Source organism: Mya arenaria, chromosome 15 (genome assembly GCF_026914265.1).
Source record: "Mya arenaria isolate MELC-2E11 chromosome 15, ASM2691426v1".
Taxonomy (NCBI): Eukaryota; Metazoa; Mollusca; class Bivalvia; order Myida; family Myidae; genus Mya; species Mya arenaria.
The window spans coordinates 13,957,747-13,971,381 of NC_069136.1; the positions used below are offsets into that span (position 1 = coordinate 13,957,747).

The 13,635-nt window shown below is 40.5% G+C and overlaps 1 protein-coding gene across 2 annotated transcripts in view; it reads right to left on the reverse strand.

Annotated features, from left to right (window-relative positions):
- Nucleotides 1–13,635, reverse strand: part of LOC128219917 (filamin-A-like) — a 60,459-nt gene that overhangs the window by 44,606 nt on the left and 2,218 nt on the right. For both annotated transcript variants that reach the window (XM_052928089.1, XM_052928088.1), the window contains exon 2: nucleotides 6,997–7,186. In XM_052928089.1, the coding sequence (XP_052784049.1) occupies nucleotides 6,997–7,186 (190 nt within the window). The remainder of the gene's footprint in view (nucleotides 1–6,996; nucleotides 7,187–13,635) is intronic.

A 13,635-nucleotide genomic window follows, 5' to 3' on the forward strand; every position in this document is an offset into this window, starting at 1 on the left:
GTCTATTCTACCAACTGTCAGACATGTACACATTGTAGGGCTTTCCCGTCACTGTCAAGTCTATTCTACCAACCGTCAGACATGTACACATTGTAGGGCTTTCCCGTCACTGTCAAGTCTATTCTACCAACTGTCAGACATGTACACATTGTAAGGCTTTCCTGACACTGTCAGGTATATTCTACCAACTGTCAGACATTACACATTGTAGGCCTTTCCTGACACTGTCAGGTCTATTCTACCAATTGTCAGACATGTGCACCTTGTAGGGCCGTTCCGTCACTGTCAAATCTATTCTACCAACTGTCAGACATGTACACATTGTAGGGCTTTCCTGACACTGTCAGGTCTATGCCACCAACTGTCAGACATGTCCACATTTTAGGCCTTTCCCGTCACTGTCAGGTCTATTCTACCAACTGTCAGACATGTACACATTGTAGGCTTTTCCCGTCTCTGTCAGGTCTATTCTACCAACTGTCAGACATGTACACATTGTAGGGCTTTCCTGACACTGTCAGGTATATTCTACCAACTGTCAGACATTACACATTGTAGGGCTTTCCTGACACTGTCAGGTATATTCTACCAACTGTCAGACATGTACACATTGTAGGGCCGTCCCGTCACTGTCAGGTCTATTCTACCAACTGTCAGACATGTACACATTGTAGGGCTTTCCCGTCACTGTCAAGTCTATTCTACCAACCGTCAGACATGTACACATTGTAGGGCTTTCCCGTCACTGTCAAGTCTATTCTACCAACTGTCAGACATGTACACATTGTAAGGCTTTCCTGACACTGTCAGGTATATTCTACCAACTGTCAGACATTACACATTGTAGGCCTTTCCTGACACAGTCAGGTCTATTCTACCAATTGTCAGACATGTGCACCTTGTAGGGCCGTTCCGTCACTGTCAAATCTATTCTACCAACTGTCAGACATGTACACATTGTAGGGCTTTCCTGACACTGTCAGGTCTATGCTACCAACTGTCAGACATGTCCACATTGTAGGCCTTTCCCGTCACTGTCAGGTCTATTCTACCAACTGTCAGACATGTACACATTGTAGGCTTTTCCCGTCTCTGTCAGGTCTATTCTACCAACTGTCAGACATGTACACATTGTAGGGCTTTCCTGACACTGTCAGGTATATTCTACCAACTGTCAGACATTACACATTGTAGGGCTTTCCTGACACTGTCAGGTATATTCTACCAACTGTCAGACATGTACACATTGTAGGGCTTTCCTGACATTGTCAGGTATATTCTACCAACTGTCAGACATTACACATTGTAGGCCTTTCCCGTCACTGTCAGGTCTATTCTACCAACTGTCAGACATGTGCACATTGTAGGCCTTTCCCGTCACTGTCAAGTCTATTCTACCAACCGTCAGACGTGTTCACATTGTAGGCCTTTCCCGTCACTGTCAGGTCTATTCTACTAACTGTCAGACATGTACACATTGTAGGCCTTTCACGTCACTGTCGGGTCTATTCTTCCAACTGTCAGACATGTACACATTGTACGGCTTTCCCGTCACTGTCAGGTCTATTCTACCAACTGTCAGACATGTACACATTGTAGGCCTTTCCCGTCACTGTCAAGCTTTTTCTACCAACTGTCAGACATGTTTACATTGTAGGACTTTCCAGTCACCGTCAAGTCTATTCTACCAACTGTCAGACATGTTTACATTGTAGGCCTTTCCCGTCACTGTCAGGTCTATTCTACCAACTGTCAGACATGTTTAAATTGTAGGGCCGTCCCGTCACCGTCAAGTCTATTCTACCAACTGTCAAACATGTACACATTGTAGGCCTTTCCCGTCACTGTCAAGTTTATTCTACCAACTGTCAGACATGTTTACATTGTAGGACTTTCCCGTCACCGTCAAGTCAATTCTACCAACTGTCAGACATGTTTACATTGTAGGGCCGTTCAGTCACCGTCAAGTCTATTCTACCAACTGTCAGACATGTACACATTGTAGGGCCGTTCAGTCACCGTTAAGTCTATTCTACCAACTGTCAGACATGTTTACATTGTAGGGCCGTCCCGTCACTGTCAAGTCTATTCTACCAACTGTCAGACATGTTTACATTGTAGGGCCGTCCCGTCACCGTCAAGTCTATTCTACCAACTGTCAGACATGTACACATTGTAGGGCCGTTCAGTCACCGTTAAGTCTATTCTACCAACTGTCAGACATGTTTACATTGTAGGACTTTCCCGTTACCGTCAAGTCTATTCTATCAACTGTCAGACATGTTTACATTGTAGGGCCGTTCAGTCACCGTCAAGTCTATTCTACCAACTGTCAGACATGTACACATTGTAGACTTTCCCGCCACTGTCAAGTCTATTCTACCAACGGTCAGACATGTACACATTGTAGACTTTCCCGCCACTGTCAAATCTATTCTACCAACGGTCAGACATGTACACATTGTAGACTTTCCCGTCACTGTCAGGTCTATTCTACCAACTGTCAGACATGTACACATTGTAGGGCTTTCCCGTCACTGTCAGGTCTATTCTACCAACTGTCAGACATTTACACATTGAAGACTTTCCCGCCACTGTCAAGTCTATTCTACCAACGGTCAGACATGTACACATTGTAGACTTTCCCGCCACTGTCAAGTCTATTCTACCAAATGTCAGACAAGTACACATTGTAGACTTTCCCGTCACTGTCAGGTCTATTCTACCAATTGTCAGACATTACACATTGTAGGCTTTCCCGTCACTGTCAGGTCTATTCTACCAACTGTCAGACATGTACACATTGTTGGCTTTCCCGTCACTGTCAGGTATATTCTACCAACTGTCAGACATGTACACATTGTAGGGCTTTCCTGACATTGTCAGGTATATTCTACCAACTGTCAGACATTACACATTGTAGGCCTTTCCCGTCACTGTCAGGTCTATTCTACCAACTGTCAGACATGTGCACATTGTAGGCCTTTCCCGTCACTGTCAAGTCTATTCTACCAACCGTCAGACGTGTTCACATTGTAGGCCTTTCCCGTCACTGTCAGGTCTATTCTACTAACTGTCAGACATGTACACATTGTAGGCCTTTCACGTCACTGTCGGGTCTATTCTTCCAACTGTCAGACATGTACACATTGTACGGCTTTCCCGTCACTGTCAGGTCTATTCTACCAACTGTCAGACATGTACACATTGTAGGCCTTTCCCGTCACTGTCAAGCTTTTTCTACCAACTGTCAGACATGTTTACATTGTAGGACTTTCCAGTCACCGTCAAGTGTATTCTACCAACTGTCAGACATGTTTACATTGTAGGCCTTTCCCGTCACTGTCAGGTCTATTCTACCAACTGTCAGACATGTTTAAATTGTAGGGCCGTCCCGTCACCGTCAAGTCTATTCTACCAACTGTCAAACATGTACACATTGTAGGCCTTTCCCGTCACTGTCAAGTTTATTCTACCAACTGTCAGACATGTTTACATTGTAGGACTTTCCCGTCACCGTCAAGTCAATTCTACCAACTGTCAGACATGTTTACATTGTAGGGCCGTTAAGTCACCGTCAAGTCTATTCTACCAACTGTCAGACATGTACACATTGTAGGGCCGTTCAGTCACCGTTAAGTCTATTCTACCAACTGTCAGACATGTTTACATTGTAGGGCCGTCCCGTCACTGTCAAGTCTATTCTACCAACTGTCAGACATGTTTACATTGTAGGGCCGTCCCGTCACCGTCAAGTCTATTCTACCAACTGTCAGACATGTACACATTGTAGGGCCGTTCAGTCACCGTTAAGTCTATTCTACCAACTGTCAGACATGTTTACATTGTAGGACTTTCCCGTTACCGTCAAGTCTATTCTATCAACTGTCAGACATGTTTACATTGTAGGGCCGTTCAGTCACCGTCAAGTCTATTCTACCAACTGTCAGACATGTACACATTGTAGACTTTCCCGCCACTGTCAAGTCTATTCTACCAACGGTCAGACATGTACACATTGTAGACTTTCCCGCCACTGTCAAATCTATTCTACCAACGGTCAGACATGTACACATTGTAGACTTTCCCGTCACTGTCAGGTCTATTCTACCAACTGTCAGACATGTACACATTGTAGGGCTTTCCCGTCACTGTCAGGTCTATTCTACCAACTGTCAGACATTTACACATTGAAGACTTTCCCGCCACTGTCAAGTCTATTCTACCAACGGTCAGACATGTACACATTGTAGACTTTCCCGCCACTGTCAAGTCTATTCTACCAAATGTCAGACAAGTACACATTGTAGACTTTCCCGTCACTGTCAGGTCTATTCTACCAATTGTCAGACATTACACATTGTAGGCTTTCCCGTCACTGTCAGGTCTATTCTACCAACTGTCAGACATGTACACATTGTTGGCTTTCCCGTCACTGTCAGGTATATTCTACCAACTGTCAGACATGTACACATTGTAGGCTTTCTAGTCACTGTCAGGTCTTTTCTACCAACTGTCAGACATGTCCACATTGTAGGCTTTCCCGTCACTGTCAGGTATATTCTACCAACTGTCAGACATGTACACATTGTAGACTTTCCCGTCACTGTAAGGTCTATTCTACCAACCGTCAGACGTGTTTACATTGTAGGGCTTTCCCGTCACTGTCTGGTCTATTCTACCAACCGTCAGACGTGTTCACATTGTAGGCCTTTCCCGTCACTGTCTGGTCTATTCTACCAACTGTCAGACATGTACACATTGTAGGCTTTCCCGTCACTGTCATGTCTTTTCTACCAACTGTCAGACATGTCCACATTGTAGGCTTTCCCGTCACTGTCAGGTATATTCTACCAACTGTCAGACATGTACACATTGTAGACTTTCCCGTCAGTGTAAGGTCTATTCTACCAACCGTCAGACGTGTTTACATTGTAGGGCTTTCCCATCACTGTCTGGTCTATTCTACCAACTGTCAGACGTGTTCACATTGTAGGCCTTTCCCGTCACTGTCTGGTCTATTCTACCAACTGTCAGACATGCATACATTGTAGGCCTTTCCCGTCACCGTCAAGTTCATTCTACCAACTGTCAGACATGTATACATTGTAGGCCTTTCCCGTCACTATCAAGTCCATTCTACCAACTGTCAGACATGTACATATTGTAGGCCTTTCCCGTCACTGTCAAGTCTTTTCTACCAACTGTCAGACATGTTTACATTGTAGGACTTTCCCGTCACCGTCAAGTCTATTCTACCAACTGTCAGACATGTTTACATTGTAGGGCCGTTCCGTCACCGTCAAGTTTATTCTACCAACTGTCAGACATGTTTACATTGTAGGGCCGTCCGTCACCGTCAAGTCCATTCTACCAAATGTCAGACATGTTTACATTGTAGGGCCGTTCCGTCACCGTCAAGTCTATTCTACCAACTGTCAGACACGTGCTTATTGTTGGGCTTTCAAGTCCCTGTCAAGTCTATTCTACCAACTGTCAGACATGTACACATTGTAGACTTTCCCGCCACTGTCAAATCTATTCTACCAACGGTCAGACATGTACACATTGTAGACTTTCCCGTCACTGTCTGGTTTATTCTACCAACCGTCAGTCATGTACACATTGTAGGTCTTTCCCGTCACTGTCAGGTATATTCTACCAACTGTCAGACACGTGCTTATCGTTGGGCTTTCAAGTCCCTGTCAAGTCTTTTAAACCCACTGTCAGACATGTACACATTGTAAACTTTCCCGTCACTGTAAGGTCTATTCTACCAACTGTCAGACGTGTTCACATTGTAGGTCTTTCCCGTCACTGTAAGGTCTATTCTACCAACCGTCAGACTTGTGCACATTGTAGGTCTTTCCCGTCACTGTAAGGTCTATTCTACCAACCGTCAGACATGTACACATTGTAGGTCTTTCCCGTCACTGTAAGGTCTATTCTACCAACTGTCAGACATGTGCACATTGTAGGGCTTTCCGGTCATTGTCAAGTTCATTCTACCAACTGTCAGACATGTACACATTGTAGGGCCGTCCCGTCACTGTAAGGTCTATTCTACCAACTGTCAGACATGTGCACATTGTAGGTCTTTCCCGTCACTGTAAGGTCTATTCTACCAACCGTCAGACTTGTGCACATTGTAGGTCTTTCCCGTCACTGTAAGGTCTATTCTACCAACTGTCAGACATGTGCACATTGTAGGGCTTTCCGGTCATTGTCAAGTTCATTCTACCAACTGTCAGACATGTACACATTGTAGGGCCGTCCCGTCACTGTAAGGTCTATTCTACCAACTGTCAGACATGTGCACATTGTAGGTCTTTCCCGTCACTGTAAGGTCTATTCTACCAACCGTCAGACTTGTGCACATTGTAGGTCTTTCCCGTCACTGTAAGGTCTATTCTACCAACCGTCAGACTTGTGCACATTGTAGGTCTTTCCCGTCACTGTAAGGTCTATTCTACCAACCGTCAGACTTGTGCACATTGTAGGTCTTTCCCGTCACTGTAAGGTCTATTCTACCAACTGTCAGACATGTACACATTGTAGGTCTTTCCCGTCACTGTAAGGTCTATTCTACCAACCGTCAGACTTGTGCACATTGTAGGGCTTTCCTGTCTCTCTCAATTCTATTCCAGCAGCTGTCAGACATGTACACAGTGTAGAGCTGTCTCGTCTCTGTCAAGTCCATTCTACAAACTTTCAGCCCTGTACACATAGTAGGGTATTGCCGTTAGTCTACTGTCAAATGTGTCAACATTTTAGGGCGTTCCCGTCACTGTCAAGTTCATTATATCAACTGTCAGATATGTCAACATTTTAGGGCTTTCCCGTCACTGTCAAGTTCATTATATCAACTGTCAGATATGTTATCATTATACCTCATGGTTGTGGTATTTTTAAGGAACTTTTATTGTTGGATCTATGCTCCTTAGTCTTATTTCCTTATTAAAAGGTTTTGTTGTCATAATGGGCAAGTCCACTTACTGTAAGGCTATCCCAGAGTTCCAGTCGGAGGTCAGATTGGTCACGTGACACTCTGGAATGACCGCTTGTACCCAGGCGAGGAGCCAGCCACGGTGTTGGAAGCTTGACAGACCGATCTGGTAACGCAACACAAGTTGCCATAGTAACGCTAGAATCAACTTCGTGTTACCTTCCGTGATATGGCTGCTGTCTGAAAGGGTTATGATGGTGTTGAAGTACACATGCACATGTAATCTATGTTTAATTGATTCACAAATATATCAAATGTGCCATTACATGCTTTGTACAAAAGTGTACAAAGGTTCAGTGTATCAGGTCGTCCATACTTTATGATTGCACCATTTATATTACTGTGAAATCATTAATGTTCGTGGGCATGAAATTTCGTGGTTTGCCGAAAAAAAACAATTTCGTGTGTACTTGAATTCGTGGATTTTCATTTTTGAAAAAAAAAATCGAAGATACGATCGTCCTTGATCGTCTGCATAATATCCACGCGCTGGCCCGTGATTTCCGTCTTCTACGTCACTCGGTTTATGACACTCGCTAATGTGGTACGACATGCCAATTAGTGCATATACCCATGTCACTTATCGATTTAATTGGGAATAAAGGTAATAAAAGAATATAATATATTAACAGAATAATGATCGTAAGTTTTACAGTGAGACAGGTATACTGCGACCTCTGTAAATAATATACTAGAGTATGTACGTAACAAGGCAATTGAAAAAGTGAATAAAGGGTTTATATTTCGTGGGATCTTGAATTCGTGGATCACCCAACCCACGAAAACCACGAACATTAATGCCCCACGAACATTAAGGATTTCACAGTATGTGAGGTGTGTTCATACTTTATGGTTGCGCCATTTATATTATGTGAGGTGCGTTCAATCTTTATGGTTGCGCAATTTATATTATGTGAGGTGCGTTCATACTTTATGGTTGCACCATTTATATTATGTGTGGTGCGTTCATACTTTATGGTTGCACCATTTATATTATGTGAGATGCGTTCATACTTTATGGTTGCGCCATTTATATTATGTGAGGTGCGTTCATACTTTATGGTTGCACCATTTATATTATGTGAGGTGCGTTCATACTTTATGGTTGCACCATTTATATTATGTGAGGTGCGTTCATACTTTATGGTTGCGCCATTTATACTTTATGGTTGCACCATTTATATTATGTGAGGTGCGTTCATACTTTATGGTTGCACCATTTATATTATGTGAGGTGCGTTCATACTTTATGGTTGCACCATTTATATTATGTGAGGTGCGTTCATACTTTTTGGTTGCGCCATTTATATTATGTGAGGTGCGTTCATACTTTAAGGTTGCGCCATTTATATTACGTGAGGTGCGTTCATACTTTATGGTTGCGGCATTTATATTATGTGAGGTGCGTTCATACTTTATGGTTGCACCATTTATATTACGTGAGGTGCGTTCATAATTTATGGTTGCACCATTTATATTACGTGAGGTGCGTTCATACTTTATGGTTGCACCATTTATATTATGTGAGGTGCGTTCATACTTTATGGTTGCACCATTTATATTATGTGAGGTGCGTTCATTCTTTATGGTTGCACCATTTATATTATGTGAGGTGCGTTCATACTTTATGGTTGCACCATTTATATTATGTGAGGTGCGTTCATAATTTAAGGTTGCACCATTTATATTATGTGAGGTGCGTTCATAATTTAAGGTTGCACCATTTATATTATGTGAGGTGCGTTCATACTTTATGGTTGCGGCATTTATATTATTTGAGGTGCGTTCATAATTTAAGGTTGCACCATTTATATTATGTGAGGGCCATACTTTATGGTTGCGCCCCTTATATAATGCGAGGTGCGGCCATACTTTATGGTTGCGCCCCTTATATAATGTGAGGTGCGGCCATAGTTTATGAGTGATCCTATACTTATGTACGAAGCGTACCAATATTCTATGGGTTTCTTACGTCATTCACAACACTCGTAATTGAAACTAGCATAAGCTCTCGTGAATAATTTCGATAGCTTGAGTTGTGAGTGCCATAACAATTACTTATACTTTGGATTTGTACTCTGAAAGCATACACAGAGCTCTGTAAACGAAGACAAGGCTCTGTCAGAATGTAGTCAGAAGCCTTCTTAATATGAAAGATGAACTATGTATCTGCTTTAGATATGTATATGAGTATAAAAGTAGCAGAAATTAACTGATTGGCGAAAAAAGACCAACTTGTGTAACGATAGTAAAAACACGCGAAAGATGAAACCAGTAATTCAATCTGAAATTATAATTTTAAAATGGTTTCACTGGTGAATTTTAAATACAAGTAAACAAGTACCCACGCTAGAGCCAGTACGCCCAATTTGTTTGAAGTTAACCATTAGACGAATTACCGCGCTGAATAAATGTAAATGTAACCACCACTTATCGCCATGAGATGCAGGCGAATTTGCCCCCAGGGTGGGGCATAAAAAGCTTTAACGATGCTTAGGTGGTCAGACACAATGCGATGTGATAATAATCCTTATCTGTATCGAATTCTTGTTTTGAGTTATCATGGAAGTAGGTCACAACAGTACATTGCAAATAAAAAAAACAAACAATAACGACAATGAAATCAAATGTTTTACAGTGTGCATACTTACTAGCAGCCCAGGGGTGATGGGAAGGGGGGACTTTTAAATCAATTTCGGCATTTGGTAGAAAATATATGCACACATTACACCAGAATGCACCGTTTTTTTAAAATAAAAATCGGGAGGGAACATCCCGACCTAATACATTTAGAACTTATTGTTTTTTAGTTCATGGGAAATGGGCGTAAGTCCGAAGTTGTACCCCCACCCCATTCAAAGTGTGCACCCTATAACAGCAAATCCTGGACACACCCCTTATACTCTTCCACAGTAATAAAACTATATTCCTTTAATACAGTTGGAATGTTCTTTTATACAATTAAGTGTTCTCGTTTAAACGCATAACGCATTGTTTTTGACGTTGACTTTAAAACCTATTAATACATGCGTTAAATACATTTTACACATTTAAATTTTAAATAAATGTTTCTACTCATTGCATTTACTCCTCACTGAAAATATGTGTGGTTTAAAGAAATAAACATGACCAACGTAAAAGGTTACATTCTATTAATGTTACAAGTAAAATTAACACATTTAGTCAAAATGTCATATTTCATGGTGACATGTTTTGGGTACTATGTTATTGTTGGTGTGTTTTGGGTTTTCTAAGTAGTAAAGTTGGTAGGCCTGGCGCAGCCTCGCGTCGCCTGAATTGTTTGAAAGGCCAATTATAAATGCTACTTTCTTAGAGTTCAGCGCGAAATACCTCTATACCAGCCAGTGCGCACGCACGCGTTCATAAATAAGTGAATGTACTGTTACACCATCTGTATGTCATCGTTGTATCGTGTATTTGGTGATTTTTAAACATTATTTTCGAGTACTCGAGTAGTGAATTGATACTCGGGTACTCGGACGATCGATGTAAATATGACACTATGAAAACATTAGGCATTTTTTTTCAGTGCCTTTCTAAACGATTAAATTTAAATCCTACTAATGATCCCTCTGGTACAGGCAATTGACTGAACACTAAATAGATGTTTAAATTTAAAATTTAAACCGCCTTATTCAGCATTCGAGTGTGTTCTTGACTTTAAAAGGCTTGCCTCACCAGCACAAATTATTAGGAATTAAGGTGGCCGTGAATTAATGGCATTTATATGTATGTTTTCACAAACAGAACCTCATTTTATGAGCTCCCTCTCAACTGATTTTATTACCTTTAAGGAATATATTGATATTTTATTAGAATATAAAAATCGCAATCTTGAGTATACAATTTACAGAGGCGTAAGCCCTAGTGAGTTTACGAGAAGCAAGTCGACTCATCAAGATTTGCTTAAGGAAAACATTTTTGACCTTCATTGGGCCTTCAATTCTGTAGATATTTGAAATCTCCATTTATAGTGCTTTTTTTTGCAAACTTCGATAAAGTGACTCCCAAACGGCGCTATCTAAGTCCTAACTGAGCTGCAAATGATTATATTTTCCTTCCAAATATAGTTGATATATCAGGTAAGATATGACCTATAAAATATTTGGTGACACATAACCTATAAGTATATATTTTTAATGCGGTATTCCATGGCCATTTTAAGGCAGGTGTTAATTCCCTTCAAGCAACTGTGAGTTTGTGAAAATATTTTGGTCAGAAATAAAAAATAGAAAAGTGTGTTAGTGGTCAACATATTCTTTTGTCCAATTCTCAACTTTTCCAATACATCTATTTCAGTTAACCAGCAGTCATCCATAAATGATTTCAATCAATTGGAGCAGAATATAATCTATATATACAGTGACTGTCCCAGTCAGTGGAAATTTTACTCAATATAGTGATCAACATAATATTTTGTCAAATGAGAAGACAGTATATATCAAGTTTTTAATAAATTCATTTTAGTTAATCAGCAGTCAGCCGTTGTTTATAGTTATCAGGTGAAGCGGTAGATTCACACAGTGAATGGCCCAGTCAGTGTGGAGTTTACCAAAGTTAATTGCCAATATTATATCTTGTCAACTGAGATGGCAATATCTCTCAAGTTTTCCGAAGCATATATTTCAGTCAATCTGCAGTCAGCTGTTATTTTTATCAGGTGAAGCGGTAGATATAAACAGTGGCAGGTCCAGTTAGTGGGTAGTTACAAAACAAAATGTAGACCACTAAAACGCATCATACCATTTATTTTTGTAAGTACATACTTACATCCCTTAATCAAAACTAAGTGGGCCTTTAAATGGCAATTAGTCAGTTATGAAACATCCTAATTTGTGTGAACTAAAACATTTGACAGAGAGGGTCCCTTTAAAGATTAACTTCATAACAGTGACCAGTTCCATATTAAAGACGATACGCACTTCAATACTCTTCGTAAATACAAAAAAAACTACGTAATCATGAGATTTTTCGATACTAAGTTGTGTTTATATAACGTGCGGATTAAAACGGATTAGGAAAAGCAGATCTAAAATTAAATCTTTGATACAATCAGCTTTTTTCCGTTGCAAGGCCGGATTAAATTTTGTAAGTATGCGAATGATCTACTTCAGTGTCTGCTTAAAGGAAGCATTTACAAAATAAATCTAATGGCTAGGCTCTGTGTTATAATGTATTGGATCTGAACAATTCAAATCAGTGGTTTGTCTTGTATATAATACAGTGATAAACATAAGAAAATATTGTTCAACCAAAATTAAACAATATTACTTAAGATTAAAACAAATGACAAATTAATGAAAACAATTGTAGTAGCTGTTTTACTTATGTTTTACTTATGTTTTTTACTGGTCTGCCCCGTAAACATGAATACAAATGTGCCATTATCTTCAATCGGTAGGTGTTTGTTATTTACTGTCCTTATTACTAGTATCATTCTGGTTATCCTTGAAATCAAACGTTTGTTAGTAGTAATTGTAGCAGAAGCAGCAGCAGCAGTTTCAGAACAGTAGCAATAGCAGCAACCGCAGCAGAAGTAGCAGAAGCAGTAGCAGTAGCAGTAGCAGTAGCAGTGGCGGTGGTGGTGGTGGTGGTGGTGGTGGTGGTGGTGGTGGTGGTGGTGGTGGTGGTGGTAGAAGTAGTAGTAGTAGTAGTAGTGGTAGTGGTAGTGGTAGCGGTAGCGGTAGCGGCAGCGGCAGCGGCAGCGGCAGCGGCAGCGGCGGCGGCGGCGGCGGCGGCGGCGGCGGAGGCGGTGGCGGTGGCGGTGGCGGTGGCGGTAGCGGTAGCGGTAGCGGTAGCGGTAGTAGTAGTAGTAGTAGTAGTAGAAGTAGTTGTGGTAGTGGTAGTGGTAGTGGTAGTGGTAGTTGTAGTGGTAGTAGTAGTAGCAGTAGCAGCAGCAGCAGAACCTACACTGCACCTACTTTTGAACCCTATTCAGCTTATGTATTTTATTTCTATGTTCATTGAGGTATGTGCTTAAATAAATTTTAAATAGATGGCATAGGTTTGGTATGTGTTCTTACTTAATTATATTAATGCATGCACTTGATCAAGTATACCAAATGCATTCTTAAGTCAGTGATTTAATGTAAACAACATATACAAACATTTTAAGATAAGCAATAAAATTGATTGAAACACCAACATTTACCTTGTGCAGACAAACATGTCACACAAAACATTATACATTTAAAGGCGCACAATATAGGTTGGTGCAAAAACACACACTCAAAATAAAATTTGTTTTTAATTGAAATGCATTATCATGTTTAACTTATTTGACTTTAATGATCAAATAAAAAACAAATGATTTTTGAACAGGTAAAACATGTATAGCGTTATTTTGTCTGTTTTAACTCGGGCATTTATGGCCATGTAGCTATTTATTAAAAGAAGAAATAGTTTGTAAAGGCTTTTTTATCTGTATACAAATTATACGTTTTTGGTTTGTTTTAATCATTAATATGAAATGAGTTAAACATAATAATGCATTTAGATTTAAATAAAAATAATCGCATCGACCTTTATTATGTCCCTTTAAAGGTTTGGCTAAACATTTATGAAAGTCATTTAACAAGTAGTTGTAAAAAGAGCAATTTAAGCTGTTT